Source organism: Ovis canadensis, chromosome 7 (genome assembly GCF_042477335.2).
Source record: "Ovis canadensis isolate MfBH-ARS-UI-01 breed Bighorn chromosome 7, ARS-UI_OviCan_v2, whole genome shotgun sequence".
Taxonomy (NCBI): Eukaryota; Metazoa; Chordata; class Mammalia; order Artiodactyla; family Bovidae; genus Ovis; species Ovis canadensis.
The window spans coordinates 64,934,313-64,953,091 of record NC_091251.1 but is presented as its reverse complement, the minus strand read 5'-3'; the positions used below and the strand labels follow the sequence as shown (position 1 = coordinate 64,953,091).

The 18,779-nt window shown below is 39.3% G+C and overlaps 1 protein-coding gene across 4 annotated transcripts in view; it reads right to left on the bottom strand.

Moving 5' to 3' along the window:
* The window catches only part of NEDD4 (NEDD4 E3 ubiquitin protein ligase), a 144,837-nt gene that overhangs the window by 10,586 nt on the left and 115,472 nt on the right, over positions 1-18,779 (bottom strand). For all 4 annotated transcript variants that reach the window (XM_069596443.1, XM_069596442.1, XM_069596445.1 and 1 more), the window contains 7 exons: positions 18,118-18,183; positions 12,486-12,715; positions 11,652-11,773; positions 2,816-2,886; positions 1,227-1,322; positions 799-872; positions 461-521 (listed from right to left, as the gene is read on the bottom strand). In XM_069596443.1, the coding sequence (XP_069452544.1) occupies positions 461-521; positions 799-872; positions 1,227-1,322; positions 2,816-2,886; positions 11,652-11,773; positions 12,486-12,715; positions 18,118-18,183 (720 nt within the window). The remainder of the gene's footprint in view (positions 1-460; positions 522-798; positions 873-1,226; positions 1,323-2,815; positions 2,887-11,651; positions 11,774-12,485; positions 12,716-18,117; positions 18,184-18,779) is intronic.

Genomic DNA, 18,779 nt, shown 5'->3' with positions numbered 1-18,779 from the left:
CCACTCCAGTATTCGGGCATGAAGAATTCCATGGAGTGTATAGTACATGGGGTTGCAAAGAGTCAGACACAACTGAGTGACTTTCACTTTACTTCAGTATGAAAACATGGGCTTCCTTGGTGGCTCAGAGAGTAAAGAATCTGTCAATGCAGGAGACCTGGGTTTGATCCCTGGGTGGGGAAGATCCCCTGGAGAAGGAAATGGCAATCCACTCCAGTATTCTTGCCTGGAGAATTCCATGAACAGAGGAGCCTGGTGGGCTACAGTTCATGCAGTTGCAGAGTTGGACACGACTGAGTGAGTAACACTTTACTTCAGTATGAAAACATAATTCAAAATGGCTTTAAAAAGCAAATCACATACTACTTTTTTCTCTGATACAATAAGGCCCCTTTTTTCTCTGATATGATATGGACCGTGCTTTGAAACTATAGGATAGGAAACAAAAGAAAATGAATACCTCTTTAAAAGCAGCCATTTGCTTCTGGATTCGGTTTACAAATCGCCATTGTATTACAAGACTAGAAGAAATAAAACATTTTATCTTTTTCACAGGGAATAAGAAAAGATGTTAAGGTACACGTATTCTGGTTAGAAACAAAAATTAAATACTAGCTTAAGTCCAAGGCAAGAACTGAATGAGTAAGTAAAACTATAGAATTGTTATAGAAAAGAATATTGAGACTCTGACTCTAGAGAAAGAAAAAGAAGATAACAAAGAATCTTCACAGAAAGAAGTACAAAATTATTTCCAATGAAGTATTTACTAAAAATAGTAAAGTATAACAAAATACTCACTAAATATATTCCTTTTTGTTCTTATTGGTGACAACTATTTCTGATCCACCACTTTTCAACTCATGTTGATGTGTCTGAAATTAAGAATGATACCTTGTATGTTATTTTAGTGAAAAAATAAAGTATACATATTACAGTTATATAAGAAGCCTGGTGTTTTAAATTAAATCCACCCAAAAGCTAAGGAAACTTGAAATATTGGTTTTACTAAAATACATATGGAATGAGTCAAAAGTCAAACAAGCAGAAATTCTTTCTGAGAGACAGCTTTTGTTATGGGAAAATAAATTTTAAAATAGAATGCAGAAATGTGTTGAGTATATGCATTATTTAATGTCTAAATTTATAAAATTTTGCTTAAGTTACTAAACTTAAGTTCTAAAGCTTCATAGTTTGTGTACAATTTAAATAAACCAAAATTTACAAACCTGTCCAAAAAGTTCTTCATCTATGACAAACCTGAGGTCCAATTCTGTTGGATCATTTTCAAGAATCCATCTTAATGAATTGTAATATTCACTATCCTAGATGGGATAAATTGCATATTTAAAATTTCTATACAGAAAGAAGATATCTGAATCTGCAAAGAAAGTAGCCGAAGGTCTGAATAACTGGACAAAAGATGAAAAGGCCAGATGGATCTCTTTTACACACACACACACACACACACACACACACACACACTACAAAAAGAGATGAATAGTAAGTACATGAGTATAAATACAGATATTGGGACTTCCCTGGCAGTCCAGTGGTTAGGATGCCATACCTCCACTGCAGGGGCGGGTGCGAATTCCATTCCTGGTTGGCGAAGTAAGATCCAGCATGCCACAAGGTGTGGCCAAAAAAAAAAGCATTTATCAATAGCACAGTGCTGCTTAAAAGTTTAGAAGTCTATTTCTGTTTGGAAGCAGTGGAGGTACAGATTTTTATTATCCAGTTAAAGGATCAGTTCTGAGATAGATAGATCCTAACTTCCATGATATTCAGGGGCTCTCAGCACCAGTCCATACGGCCAATGAGACTGTGTTTGAAATGCTTAAGTAACTCTGAGGAGACTGCTATTTATATTTGGCCCTAAATTGAAGAAAAATCTCAAATTAAATACAGAATCTTAATTTTCCAACTCCAATAACTATGCAGTGTTATGATTTATAAAGAACTATACTGTTCATGGGCTTCCCACATTGCTAATGGTAAAGAACCCACCTGCCAGTGCAGAAGACATAAGAGACGCAGGTTCAAACCTAGGTTGGGAAGATCCCCTGAAGGAGGGGATAGCAGCCCACTCCAGTATTTTTGCCTAAAGAACCCCATGGATGGAGAAGCCTGGAGGGCTATAGTTCATAGGGTCGCAAAGAGTCAGACATGACTGAAGCAACTAAGCATGCATGGACATGATGTTCATACTGATAATATGTCACAAGAAAGGGACTTGGTACCATGGCAGAGGCCTTGGAATCCTTGTGTTCTACACGTTGTATGATGCTACTCAGCATGGGTTATAAGGGTATAGCCAAGGATTTAATTCTTGGGTTTCTGTTTCTCTGTAGCAGCCTAATTTCAAAAGTTTGCTTTGGACTGCCAGTTTGAAAACATGTCATTTATCACAAATGATCACAATTCAAATACTGATACAAGAGACACATAAAATTATTGTATATAGCATGCTGAAGTATTTAGGGAGAAATTTACTCATACCTGAAACTTTCTTTGAAATGCATCAAAGAAATAAGATAGATTGATGGAGATGGGGGGAGCATACATGTGGAAAAGTATGTCATGAAGTAAGTATGGATAAAAAGCCAATTGTGGAATCTGGGTGGTAGATATACACATATCCATTGTAAAACTTTTTCAACTCTATTCTATGTTAGTAAATTCTCAAAATAAAATGTTGGGGGAAATGTTCATTTATATTCGGAACATCTGTTGATTTCATCATTAAAAAGTAAGTCTTTAAAATACTCAGTTGCCTGTTAAATTATACTTTATATGATAAGTGAAAAAGACATACCACTGACTCCATATCATGAAGTGTTATTGGCTTGTGCAGCATCATCTTATAAAATGGGCGGATGAAAAAACCTTGCAAAAAATCAAATATGTTAAAAATGATTACCAAGCAAAAGAAATCAGATAATTACATACCAAAAAGTTTTATGCTTAATATTAACGATCTGAGTAAAGTAAATCAGAAAGAGAAAAATGAGTATTATATATTAATGCATATGAACGGAATCTATAAGAATGGTACTGATGAACCTATTTGCAAGGCAGGAATAGAGACACAGACATAGAGAACACTTGCAGACACAGTGAGGGAAGGAGAGGGTGGGATGAATTGAAAGAGTAGCATTAAAACATATACACTACCAGGGGGCCGTACTAAGATGGCAGAGGAACAGGACAGGGAGACCACTTTCTCGCCCACAGATTCATCCAAAGATCATTTGAACGCTGAGCAAATACCACAAAACAACTTCTGGATGCTGGCAGAGAACACCAGGCACCCAGAAAGGCAGCCCATTGTCTTTGAAAGGAGGTAGGACAAAAGATAAAAAGAGAGACAAAAGAGTTAGGGATGGAGACCCGTCCCGGGGAGCGAGTCACAAAAGAGTAGTTTCCAAACACCAGGAAACCCTCTCACTGGCAGGTCTGTGGGGAGTTTTGGGATCTCAGAGAGCAACATAACTGGGAGGGAAAAATAAATAAATAAAACCCACAGATTACATGCCTAACTGCAACTCCCAGCAGAGAAGTAGCCCAGACGCTGGCGTCCACCACCAGCAAGTGGGGGCTGAACAGGGAGGCGCAGGTGGCATTGCTTAGGGTAAGGACCAGGCCTGAATGCCCTGAGGGCAATCTGAGGGAGCTAACGTGAGATAGCAACCCAAACTGTGGGATAGCCAGAGAGAGGGGAAAAAAAAAAAGAGGAAAGAGAGAGAGAGAACTTTCCTGCAAAAAGCTCTAACCTAAGGCACTGCAGGGTCCGCTCACAGAACAAAGAGCAAATATCACAGGAGAGCTAGCCAACAGCAGACCAGCCCATCCTTCACCGGAGGCAGAGAGGCAGGCAGGCGGCAGCCAGAGCCAGAAGGCAAGGGGCAAACTTGGCCCCAGGGATGGCATCCTATACCAAACTGCAAGTAGGCTTCCAGTTGCTAACCAAGTCTTCCTGCGATCCTGGACAGTTGACATCTACCAGAAGGGTCGCAGCCAGAGATCAGCTCCCCAGAGGAGACACACGGCACACCTGAGACGGTGCTCCCATTGCGCACCAAGGAAACTGAGCATCTGGAATGGGGGAGATGATAAGATGCACTGCCCCACTGGGAGAGTGTGCACTCGCCAAGCACCTGGTTACCTGAGCTGCTCGGACCTGGGAAGGGCACAAAACGCAGGTCCAACCAAGTCTGTGCCTTTGTGGAGTACCCGAGAACCTGAACCTAAGCGGCTTAGACCTGGAAAGTGCACGCAACCTAGGGCCGCCTTAGACAGTTCCCCTGTGGAGCAACCTGGAGCCTGAGCAGTGTAGACCAGGAAAGCACACATGCTATGAGTGGGGGCAAACCCAGTGTGGCCCAGACACTGCGAGCACTCCCCACACATGCCAGTGATATTTGTTTGCAGTGTTCCTCCCTCCCCACAGCACAACTGAACAAGTGAGCCTAAATAAATGACCACTTTCGCCCCCTTGTATCAGGGCAGAAGTTACATACTAAAGAGACCTGCAAACAGAGGAAGCCAAAATAAACAAAGAAGAGGGAACCACTTTGGAAGTGACAGGCGCAACAGATTAAAACCCTGTAGTTAGCATTGGCTACATTGGAAGGGACCTATAGACCCTGAGGGAGAAGGCAATGGCAACCCATTCCAGTACTCTTGCCTGGAAAATCCCATAGACAGAGGACCCTGGTAGGCTGCAGTCCATGGGGTTGCAAAGAGTTGGACATGACTGAGCGACTTCACTTTCATTTTTCACTTTCATGCATTGGAGAAGGAAATGGCAACCCACTTGTGTTCTTGCCTGGAAAATCCCAGGGACAGGGGAGCCTGGTGGGCTGCCATCTATGAGGTCGCACAGAGTTGGACACAACTGAAGTGACTTAGCAGCAGCAGTAGCATAGACCCTGGGAAGAAGTATAAGCTGGAACAAGAAACTATCTGAAACTGAACTGACCCCACACTGCCCTCAACAGCTCCAAAGAAATTCCTAGATATATTTTACTATTATCATTTTTTAATTTTTTAATTTTTAAGTTCCTTATTATTCCTTTAATTTTCATTTTTAAAACCTACTATCATCTTGCAAAAAAAGGCCCTATTTTTAAAGCACATTTCATATATATATATATATTTTTACAACTTTTGCAATTTTGATTTTTTTTTACTACTGTATTTTTGAGAGTCTAATCCCTGCTCTAGATTTTTAATCTTTGCTTTTCGATATTTGTTATCAATTCTGTACCTTAAAGAATCCAATCATCAGTACCCATTTTTACTCAGGAGTGTGATTACTGGCTTGATTGCTCTCTCCCCTTTTGACACTCCTTTTTCTCCCCCAGGGCACCTCTATTTCCTCCCTCCCCCTTCTCTTCTCTACTTAATTCTGTGAATCTCTTTGGGTATTGTGGGCTGTGGAGAACACTTAGGGAACTGATCACAGGCTAGACAGGTCTCTCTCCTTTTGACTCCCCGCCTCTCCTCCTGATCACCTCTATCTCCTTCCTCCCTCTTCTCTTCTCTATGGAACTCCGTGAAACTCTCTTGAGTGTTCCAGACTGTGGAGAGCAAATAGGGAATTGATTACTGGCTAAACTGCTCTCTCCCCTTTTGATACCCCCTCTTCTCCTCATGGTCACCTCTATCTCCTCCCTCCCTCTTCTCTTCTCTATGTAACTTTGTGAACCTCTATGGGTTTCCCCCACTATGGAGAATCTTTTCATCATTAACCTAGATGTTTTATCATCGGTGCTATATGGATGGAGAAGTCTTGAGGCTACTGTAAGAATAAGACTGAAAGCCAGAGGCAGGAGACTTAAACCCAAAACTTGAGAACACCAGAAAACTCCTGACTCCAGGGAATATTAATCGACAAGAGTTCATCCAAAAGCCTCCATACCTACACTGAAACCAAGCTCCCCCCAAGAGCCAAAAGTTTCAGAGCAAGACATACCAAGCTAATTCTCCAACAACACAAGAACATAACCCTGAGCACAAAAATACAGGTGGCCAAAAGTCACACCAAACCTATAGACACCTCAAAACTCACTAGTGGACATTTCATTGAACTCCAGAGAGAAGAGATCCAGCTCCACCCACCAGAACACTGATGCAAGCTTCCCTAATCAGGAAACCTTGACAACCCACTCATCCAACCCCACCCACAGGGAGGAACCTCCACAATAAAGAGGAACCACAAACCTCCAGCATATAGAAAGGCCACGCCCAACACAACAAACTAAACAAGATGAAAAGGCAGAGAACTATTCAGCAGGTAAAGAAACATAATAAAAGCCCACCAAACCAAACCAAAGAGGAGGAGATAGGGAGTCTACCTGAAAAAGAATTCAGAATAATGATAGTAAAAATGATCCAAAATCTTGAAAACAAAATGGAGTTACAGATAAATAGTCTGGAGACAAGGATTGAGAAGATGCTAGAAAAGTTTAACAAGGATCTAGAAGAAATAAAGAAGAGTCAATCAATAAGGAATAATGCAATAACTAAGATCAAAAGCACTCTGGAGGGAACCAATAGTAGAATAACTAAGGCAGAAAATAGGATAAGTGAGGTGGAAGATAGAATGGTGGAAATAAATGAAGTGGAGAGGAAAAAAGAAGTAAAAGAAATGAGGACAACCTCAGAGACCTCTGGGACAATGTTAAATGCCCCAACATTCGAATCATAGGAGTCTCAGAAGAAAAAGACAAAAAGAAAGGCCATAAGACAATACTTGAGATAATAGTTGAAACCTTCCCTAAAATGGGGAAGGAAATAGCCACCCAAGTCCAAAAAACCCAGAGAGTCCAAAATAGGATAAACCCAAGGCGAAACACCCCAAGACACATATCAATCAAATTAATGAAGATCAAACACAAAGAACAAATATTTAAAGCAGCAAGGGAAAAACAACAAATAACTCACAAGGGGATCCCCAAAAGGATAACAGCTGATCTTCAATAGAAACTCTTCAAGCCAGAAGGGAATGGCAGGACATACTTAAAGTGTTGAAAGAGAAAACCTACAGCCCAGATTACTGTACCCAGCAAGGATCTCATTCAAGTATGAAGGAGAAATCAAAAGCTTTACAGACAAGAAAAAGCTGAGAGAATTCAGGACCACCAAACCAGCTCTTCAACAAATGCTAAAGGATTTCTCTAGACAGGAAACACAGAAAAGGTTTATAAATTCAAACCCCAAACAACAAAGTAAATGGAAACAGCACCATACTTCTCAATAATTACCTTAAATGTAAATGGGTTGAATGCCCCAATCAAAAGACAAACACTGGCTGAATGGATACAAAAACAAGACCCCTCTATATGCTGTCTACAAGAGACCCACCTCAAACCTAGGGACACATATAGACTGAAAGCGAAGGGCTGGAAAAAGATATTTCATGAAAACAGAGACCAAAAGAAAGCAGGAGTAGCAATACTCATATCAGATAAAATAGACTTTGAAATAAAGGGCGTGAAAAGAGACAAAGAAGAACACTACATAAATGATCAAAGGATCAATATAAGAAGAAGATATAACAATAATAAATACATATTCACCCAACATAGGAGCACCACAATATGTAAGGCACATGCTAACAAGTATGAAAGGGGAAATTAGCAGTAACACCATAATAGTGGGAGACTTTAATAACCCACTCACACCTATAGATAGATCAGCTAAACAGAAAATTAGCAAGGAAACACAGTTTAAATGATACAATGGACCAGTTAGACCTAATTGATATCTCTAGAACATTTCACCCTAAAACAATGAATTTCACCTTTTTCTCAAGTGCACATGGAACCTTCTCCAGGATAGATCATATCCTGGGCCATAAATCTAACCTTGGTAAATTAAAAAAAAAAATTGAAATAATCTCAAGCATCTTTTCTGACCACAATGCGATAAGATTAGATGTCAACTACAGGGAAAAAACTATTAAAAATACAAACATATGGAGGCTAAATAACACACTGCTGAATAACCAACAAATCATAGAAGGAAAAAAAAATCAAAATATGCATAGAAACAAATGAAAATGAAAACACAACAACCCCAAACCTATGGGATTCAGTAAAAGCAGTGCTAAGGTGAAGGTTCATAGCAATAAAAGCCTACCTCAAGAAACAGGAGAGAAATCAAATAAATAATCTAACTCTACACCTAAAGCAATAGAAAAAGAAGAAATTAAGCACCCCAGGGTTAGTAGAAGGAAAGAAATCATAAAAATTAGGGCATAAATAAATGAAAAAGAAACAAAAGAGACCATAGCAAAAATCAACAAAGCTAGAAGCTGGTTCTTTGAGAAGATAAATAAAATAGACAAACCATTAGCCAGACTCATCAAGAAAAAAAGGGAGAGGAATCAAATCAACAAAATTAGAAATGGAATCAGAGAAATCACAACAGACAATGAAGAAATACAAAGGATCATAAGAGACTACTATCAGCAACTACAAGCCAATAAATAGGACAATTTGGAAGAAATGGACAAATTCTTAGAAAAGTATAACTTTTCAAAACTGAACCAGGAAGAAATAGAAAATCTTAACAGACCCATCACAAGCACAGAAATCAAAACTGTAATCAGAAATCTTCCAACAGACAAAAGCCCAGGACCAGATGGCTTCACAGCTAAATTCTGCCAAAAATTTAGAGAAGAGCTAACACCTATCCTACTTAAACTCTTCCAGAAAATTGCAGAGGAAGGTAAACTTCCAAACTCATTCTATGAGGCCACCATCATCCTAATACCTAAACCAGACAAAGATGCCACAAAAAAAGAAAACTATAGGCCAATATCACTGATGAACAAAGATGCTAAACTCCTTAACAAAAATTCTAGCAAACAGAATTCAACAACATATTAAAAAGATCATACATCATGACCAAGTGAGCTTTATCCCTGGGATGCGAGGATTCTTCAATATTCTCAAATCAATCAATGTGATACATCACATTAACAAACTGAAAGATAAAAACCATATGATTTTCTCAAGAGATGCAGAGAAAGCCTTTGACAAAATTCAACATCCATTTATGATTAAAACCCTCCAGAAAGCAGGCATAGAAAGAACATACCTCAACATAATAAAAGCCATATATGATACACCCACAGTAAACATTATCCTCAATGGTGAAAAACTGAAAGCATTTCCCCTAAAGTCAGGAACAAGACAAGGATGCCCACTCTCACCACTACTATTCAACCTAGCTTTGGAAGTTTTACCCATAGCAGTTAGGGAAGAAAAAGAAACAAAAGGAATCCAGATTGGAAAACAAGAAGTAAAACTCTCACTGTTTGCAGATGACATGATCCTCTACATAGAAAACCCTAAAGACTCCACCAGAAAATTACTAGAGCCAATCAATGAATATAGTAAAGTTGTAGGATATAAAATTAACACACAGAAATCCCTTGCATTCCTATACACTAACAATGAGAAAATAGAAATTAAGGAAACAATTCCATTCACCATTGCAATGAAAAAAATAAAATACTTAGGAATAAATCTACCTACAGAAACAAAAGACCTATATATATAAAACTATAAAACACCAATGAAAGAAATCAAAGATGACACAAATAGATGGAGAAATATACCATGTTTATGGATTGGAAGAATCAATATAGTGAAAATGAGTATACTACCCAAAGCAATCTGTAGATTCAATGCAATCCCTCTCAAGCTACCAACAGTATTTTTCAGAGAACTAGAACAAATAATTTCACAATTTGTATGTAAATACAAAAAACCTCAAATAGGCAAAGCAACCTTGAGAAAGAAGAATGGAACTAGAGGAATCAACCTGCCTGACTTCAGGCTATACTAAAATGCAACAGTCATCAAGACAGTATGGCACTGGCACAAAGACAGAAACATAGATCAATGGAACAAAACAGAAAGCCCAGAGATAAATCCACGCACCTATGGACACCTTATCTTTGACAAAGGAGGCAAGAACATACAATGAAGAAAAGACAATCTCTTTAACAAGTGGTGCTGGGAAAACTGATCAACCACTTGTAAAAGAATGAAATTAGAACACTTTCTAACACCATACACAAAAATAAACTCAAAATGGATTAAAGATCTAAATGTAAGACCAGAAACTATAAAACTCCTAGAGGAAAACACTGGCAAAACACTCTCTGACATAAATCATAGCAGGATCCTCTATGACCCACCTCCCAGAGCAATGGAAATGAAAGCAAAAATAAACAAATGGGACCTAGTTAAACTTAAAAGCTTTTGCACAACAAAGGAAACTATAAGCAAAGTGAAAAGACAGTCTTCAGAATGGGAGAAAATAATAGCAAACAAAGCACCTGACAAAGAATTAATCTCAAAAATATACAAGCAACTCCTGCAGTTCAATTCCAGAAAAATAGGCGATCCAATCAAATAATGGGCCAAATAACTAAACAGACATTTCTCCGGAGAAGACATACAGATGGCTAACACACACATGAAAAGATGCTCAACATCATTCATTATCAGAGAAATGCAAATCAAAACCACAATGGGGTATCATCTCACGCCAGTCAGAATGGCTGCTATCCAAAAGTCTACAAACAATATACGCTGAAGAGGGTGCAGAGAAAAAAGGAACCCTCTTACACTGTTGGTGGGAATGCAAACTAGTACAGCCACTATGGAGAACAGTGTGGAGAGTCCTTAAAAAACTGGAAATAGAACTGCCGTAAGACCCAGCAATCCCACTGCTGGGCATGCACACTGAGGAAATCAGAATTGAAAGAGACACATGTACCCAATGTTCATCGCAGCACTGTTTACAATAGCCAGGACATGGAAGCAACCTAGATGTCCATCGGCAGACAAATGAGTAAGAAAGCTGCAGTACATATATACAATGGAATATTACTCAGCTATTAAAAAGAATGCATTTGAGTCAGTTCTAATGAGGTGGATGAAACTGGAGCCTATTATACAGAGTGAAGTAAGTGAAAAAGAAAAACACCAATACAGTATATTAACGCATATATATGGAATTTAGAAAGATGGTAATGATGACCCTATATGCAAGACAGCAAAAGAGACAGAGATATAAAGAACAGACATTAAACTCTCTGGGAGAAGGTGAGGGTGGGATGATTTGAGAGAATAGCATCGAAACATGTATATTATCCTATGTGAAGTAGATTGGCAGTCCAGGTTCGATGCATGAAACAGGTGCTCAGGGCTGGTGCACTGGGATGACCCTGAGGGATGGGATGGGGAGGGAGAGTCAGGATGGGGAACACATGTACACCCATGGCTGATTCATGTGAATGCAATGCAAAACTATGATAATACTGTAAAGTAATTAGCTTCCGATTAAAATGAATAAAAAGAAAAAGAAAAAAAAACATACACTACCATGTGTAAAATAAGATAGCTAGTGGGAAGCTGCTGTATGACACAGGGAGTTCAGCTCAGCTCTGTGGCAAGTGAGGGGGGTGGGGTGGGGGGTTGGGTGGAAGGGAGACTCATGAGGGAGGAGAGATACACACACACACACACACACACACACACACACACATGGCTGATTCACACTGATGTACTGTGGAACCCAACACAACATGTAAAGCAATTAACCTCCAATTAAAAAAAAATACTAACCATCCAACAGTTTGCCATGATACACTGCCATCCCAGCTACCCGACCAATAAACTTGAAGTAAGAGAGGTGATCTTCATTACACAGTCCAGAATTGGGATTTATCTGTAGGGTATAATTATCCCTGTAAAGACAACCACATTTAAATGCTCTCTTCTATATTTCATATAAAAAATTTAATATGACAATTAATTGTAACTTGTTTCCCTCTTTTTACAGTTGTTCAACTCTATTACAACCATATTAGACCACTGGATTTAATGGTTTTAAAAATAGTCATTTTGTTCAAAAGGTGGAAACAATCCAAATGTTTTTGAAAGTTAAATGGATAAATAAATGTGGTATAGACACATAATGGGATATTAGCCTTCAAAAGGAAGGAAATTCTACCACATACTGCTACATGGATAAACTTTGAAAACACTATGCTAATGAAGTTACGTCAGTTAAGTCAAATACTGTATGATTCTACTTATACAAGGTACTGAGAATAGTCCAGTTCATAGAAACAGAAAGTGGAATGGTTAATGCCAGGGAATGGAGGAGATCACGTTTAAAGGATACAGTTTCAGTGTGGGATGATGAAAAAGTTCTGGAAGTAGACGGTGGTGATGGTTGCACAACAATGAATGCACGTAACATGATAAGAATGGTAAATTTCATGTTATGTATATTTCACTGTAACTTTTAAAAGTTATTTCTGAAACAACATTAGTTACCCTCTCCCCTTTTCTGGCACATTGTGACTTATATTTCCCTTCCATCACATTACTCTGTTATTTTCAAAACAGTGATTTTTTTTTTTCGTTCTGTACAGTCATTGTAAAGGTACTTACGTAGCAGAATATTCGAACAACCCATAATAAGGGTTAAACATTTCCTTTGAAATCAGAAAGAACCATTCTCTGGCAACTCCTCCATAATCTAGTCCCTTTTCACCATCAAACTCTATCCACAGTCTAGCCTTGAGGAAGTCTGCTCTCTTGACCCCCATAATCCTCCTGTAAGAGTCCTCAAGAACAGTTGCACGGCGAAGTTTCATTTCAAATTTGTTTGGAATGTCATTCTGAAAATCCAGAGAAGTGAGACTGTTTAAATCAGTTCAACACACATTTCTCTCATGAACGTTATAAAATTCACTGTATTCTATTCCTGCACCCAAGATCCTTTTTCAGGGATAACAGGCCTAGGTATATTGTCTTGTATTCCCTCAACAGTATTAAAGAACTCATGCATTTTCTCTAGTCACGTAATAACAAAGACTTCTCATTTTCACTGAAGAAGCAGCTATTGATGGTGACAGTAACACTCATATGAAGGCATTTCATGAGCAGTCATTTCCACCTTAAGATCCAAGAAAGAGATTCTGTGACCGACAGTCAGTCAAGTCACTGCCTGCTATCAATACTTGTTTGCCTGTCAGCTTAGGGTTCTCCCCTGCCCTCCATATTTCCTCTCTGGAGCCTGTCTACTTCACTCATTAACAGGTGCTAACTTTTACAGACTGTGCTAACACTGTTCCCAGAATTTTAATGGGTTAACTCATTTACTCCTCATAACAACACTATAAAGAGCCTACTATTATTGTCTTCATTTTATGGATGAAGAAACTAAAGATACAAGTTAAGAAAGTCTTAGCTTCTGAGCCTCTGTTCTTAATGAATGAGCTACATTGCCTCATTTATCTTTTGTACATAATTTGCTTATATGACAAATGTAGATAACTATGCTTTTAGGCAGACCTTACTGTAAATTATATAGAAATATATCTGAATATTTTATTTTTGAGTACTCTGTGTGCAATGTTCCAGTGGAAACCATGAAAAGAAAACATGCCATCAACATTCTGTAGAATAAAGAAAAGGAAAGAGGACTAGCTCTAAATCAATCTCACTCACAAAATACTTAGGAAAAGTGGGAAAGCCCTTAGAAACATAATGATATAAGCAGGTTATATAAGCAATATAAGTATAACATAAGTTTTGTGGAGAATTAAACCCATGTGCCACAACTACTGAGGCTGAGGGCTGCAACTGAAGTATGGTATACTTCCTCCCTGTGTGAGCAGCAGAGGAAGTAAACCATAAACAATTTCCTCTGCTGCTTGTGCAATTTAAAAAACTGATAAGACTGGACAAAAGCAATTTTATGATTTTAGACAGTGGGAAAGCCACTAGTGCAGGTAAGTGACTCAACAAGCACTTACTCAAGGCCCACTCTGGGCCAGGTCCATGCTATAGGTTGGTACTGCAAAGGGGCCAGAGATGGGAGGAAAAGGGAATGAAAACATGGCATAAAATGTGGTCACTTCTTCACAGGGAGTTTACAATGTGGTGTGTGTGTGAGAAACAAATGTAAATGTTACTAATTCTGAGATTTAAAAGAGTAGAAACATTGCTAACAACAGAAACAGAAGCAAAGTTTTGTAGGCAAAAAAAAAAAAAAAAACAAAAAACAAACGAGCTATTACAAGTGAGACAACCAAGGAGGCTTCGAGAGAAAGTCCTGTCTGGGGTGGGAAGGGAGAGAAGGGCTGAGGAACAGCACGCAGGGAGAAGGGGCCCAGCCATCTGAGAGCTGGATGGTACAGAAGGGGGAGAGGAAGAAGAGAGGGATTCGAGTGGAAGGAGTGGCAGAAGCACTCTGAGGCCGCAGGGTAGACCAGTGTAGACAGTGTGAAGGCCGCCTAGGAAGAGCTGCTGAGCAGGAAGTCACAGGATCAGACTGCTAGCTACATCCTCAGAGGCTGACACCATCAGATCTAAAAGGTATTTCAATGGAGCTTTCCCAATGCCTCAGCGGGTCAAGACTCTGCCTGCAATGCAGGAGACAGGACACTGGGGTTCGATCCCTGGGTTGGGAAGATCCCCTGGAGGAGGAAATGGCAACCAACTCCAGTATTCTTGCCTGGAAAATCCCTTGGACAGAGGAGCCTGGAAGGCTACAGTCCATGGGTTCTCAAAGAGTTGGAAATGACTAAGCAACTAAGCACACATGAGGGGAGACAAAAGACACACTGGTCAGTGAAAGACCCCTGAAACAGCCTGAGTGACAGAAAATGAATGGGCCCTCTGAGTGAGCGACAGCAACAGAAGGGAGGCCACAGGAGCAATTTCCACATCTAAGCTGAGTGGTGGATCATGCATGGATTCTGGAATCAGGTGACCCTGTGTTCAAGTCCTGGCTTCAGCTTGCACATCTTTTCTAAGACTTAATTACCTCATCTATAAAGTAGGGACGATAAAAGTATTTACCCTTAGGGAGCTGTTTCAGGAATAACTGGGACAACGCATTGCATGTGCTGACACAGTGCCTGGCACACAGTGATCTCAATAATGATTAGCCACCCTTAATCCAAACTAATGACATGTTAAGGATGAGGTGGAGGGAAAGGATAAAGGCACCTCAAGGCTTTGGAGCACTGCTTCACACATTTTTATCTCCTCCTTGATGTTCTGCTCTTTTGCTGTGATGTGATGTGTCCAGACAGGAGTCTTATTTCTTAAATCCTGCTTGGGACATTTTGCTAAAACTGAGGACTCAGATTCTCGGCCTCTTCCTCGGGCTCTTCTTCTGGAACAGCTTCATGTCTCTTATCTTTTCTTTCATAATTTCATCTTCTTATATACCTTTCTTGCATTCTGGGTAATTTCTTCTCTTAATCCCCAATCTGGTATGTCATGTGAGTTAGGAGGATGGACTCTGGCATTGCACCACTTGGTTTGTATCTGGCTTTGCTGCTAATAACCATGGAACTGGATCACACTGCCTAGTTTTTCTGGGCCTCAGCTTCCCCAACTCTAAGATGTGATAATAATAGTCCTTCATTATAGTAGTAATGGATAATAATAGTCCCTTCATTACAGAGTTATTACAGAGATTACACAAGGATCATACATGTAACTTAAGGAAAATGCCTAGTATGTGGTCAGAACTCAATAAAAATTACTACTTTCATTATGGTTTTGTGTTCTGTGACCTGCTGCTTAGAGAATATCAACCATTAGACACTGTAACGTGTTTATAAGTATTCAGACTGGCAAACAGAGAAGCTAACACTTCTATTCCACCAGTGTCTTGTCATTAAGAGTGAAGATATTTACCATATAAATAATTCAAAACAGATTTAGAATGCCAAAGAATGTTAAGAAGTAGAAAACAAATTTCCAGAGCAATTTTAAAACAAGGTTATTATTGAAGATGCGTTTAAAACACTGAAGATATTTTAAGATTTTATTAAGGCATATTTGCACTAAATAAGTACTGTAGTTCATTTTTGTCCTGTTTTGGATGAGAAAAATTTGTGGCAGCAGAAACTATCTTGAATCTTTGGAAAACCAGGCTTCCAGCTTGGAAGGCAAGGAAGTGTAACCCAACGTAGCCACCTAGTGGCAGTACTCCTAAACTGCAGGCAAGGGGAGAAGCCTGAGCAAATCAGAAAGGTGTTAAAAAACGGTCATCCCTCTCACGGATACAGAGAACAGGGCTTCCTTGGGGGCTCAGTGATAAAGATTCCACCTGCCAATGAAGGAGACATGGGTTTGATCCCTGGTTCTGTAAGATCCCACATGCCACGGGCAACTGATCCTGTGCGCGGCAACTACTGAGCGTGTGCTCTAGAGCCCAGGAAACGCCACTGCTGAGACCATGTGCCCTAAGAGCCCCAGTGCCACCACAAGAGAGGCCACCAAAATGAGAAGCCCTAGCACCGCCATGAAGAGAAAGAAGCCCCTGCTCGCCACAACCAGAGCAAAGCCCCCGCAACAAAGACCCAGCACAGCCAGAGAGAGAGAGAGAGAGAGAGAGAGAGAGAGAGAACAACTAGTGGTTATGGGCAGGGGGAGGGGCAATACAGAGGTGGGGTAGAAAGGGGTTATTATGGAATTATGTAAAACCATGTGTATATTGTCACCCTACTTATTTAACTTATATGCAGAGTACATCATGAGAAACGCTGGGCTGGAAGAAGCACAAGCTGGAATCAAGACTGCCGGGAGAAATATCAATAACCTCAGATATGCAGATGACACCGCACTTATGGCAGAAAGTGAAGAGGAACTAAAGAGCCTCTTGATGAAAGTGAAAGAGGAGAGTGAAAAAGTTGGCTGAAAGCTCAACATTCAGAAAACGAAGATCATGGCATCCGGTCCCATCACTTCATGGGAAATAGATGGGGAAACAGTGGAAACAGTGTCAGACTTTATTTTTGGGGGCTCCAGAATCACTGCAGATGGTGACTGCAGCCATGAAATTAAAAGACACTTACTCCTTGGAAGAAAAGTTATGACCAACCTAGATAGTGTATTCAAAGACAGAGACATTACTTTGCCGACTAAGGCCCATCTAGTCAAGGCTATGGTTCTTCCAGTAGTCATGTATGGATGTGAGAGTTGGACTGTGAAGAAGGCTGAGCGCCGAAGAATTGATGCTTTTGAACTGTGGTGTTGGAGAAGACTCTTCAGAGTCCCTTAGACTGCAAGGAGATCCAACCAGTCCATTCTGAAGGAGATCAGCCCTGGGATTTCTTTGGAAGGAATGATGCTAAAGCTGAAACTCCAGTACTTTGGCCACCTCATGAGAAGAGTTGACTCACTGGAAAACACTTTGATGCTGGGAGGGATTGGGGGCAGGAGGAGAAGGGGACGACAGAGGATGAGGCGGCTGGATGGCATCACTGACTCGATGGATGTGAATCTGAGTGAACTCCGGGAGTTGGTGATGGACAGGGAGGCCTGGCGTGCTGCGATACATGGAGTCGCAAAGAGTCGGACACGACTGAGCGACTGAAGTGAAGTGATGTGTATGAAACCTCTGAAAACTGTAAAGCATTATGGAACTTAAAGGCTCTTTCAATTTTAAAAAAGCAATTACTTAAAAAACTGTCATAACTAATAGAAATGAAATAGATGGGCAGATTTAGTTCCAAACACACTGAATTTGTGGTGATGGAAAAAGTGTTGTGAATATATCTGATAAGCAAAAGGAGATAAACAACAAGAGGACTGCTCCAATCACAGCTGTACATTCAAATTATGCAGAGATATATTATAATGAAGTTGTAAAGAATGAATAACACTGGAAAACAAGAGTCCAAGCAGAAGCAGAATCCAGAGAGTCCTCCTATACAAGCAAATCTAGGCCACAGGATAATCTCCTGAGTTACTCTTGCTCAGTTTCTACAAAACCCAAACCCCACAAACCCAGGAGGAACTCAAGTTGGAGCTCTTCAAAAGCAAATTTTTGAAACTATTTTCTCTATTGCAAGATATATTGAAAAATACAGACATAAAATAACTAGACTCTAATCATATATTACAGCTACTCAAAAAATAAGCATCCTTTCCCTAAAAGAAGCTATGCAAAATTGTTCATATATAATAAATTCTCTATTACTTTTTCAAATGTACTTCCCATGCTTTCAGCCCATATGACAAACATTCCTAAGAACTCATTATAAGTATCACTAACCTGCTTCTTCAACTTTCTTCGGAAGAACTCATACTTTCTTTTGTAATCCCTGGAGTAGGGCACTGCCTTGAGTTAAAAATTTTGGAAAAATAAAGAAGGTTTAAGTTGTTTTATTCTGGAACAATTTAAAAAACTCCCCTCTGGGTATTTTACGAACATAAGTTAAAGGCATTAAAAGAGAATATTTGGAAAGAAAAGTTTAATTCAAAGAAAAAGAAATATAAAACTTAAAAAATTTTAATTTCTCTGTTTAAGATAAAATCGTATCCAGCAATTCTTATGGCTGTAATTTTCATCATGCAGTATTCTTGAAATGCAATAGGCCAGAAGCAGAAATGTCTTCCAAGTAAAGAAATATTAGAAATGAAAATTTCCATTTCTAAAGAGACTTTCAAAGTGATTTCTCCATTAAAGGAACAATTTGAAAAATGTACTTTTTCCTTGAACTCTGAGGAGTTGCCTTTTTTATCCATTACTTTAAAAGACTAAACATGGAGTCACAAGAGTAAACTAAAAGAATTGTATCTTCAATTTTACTTATTTTTGTGAATTAGAAAACAATTATAACCTGAAAAAGAAGCTATATAAAAGAGGAAAATTATTTTCCTATCATTAATCTGATTCAAGAGTAGTATAAACATTCATACATAGTAATACTTGTA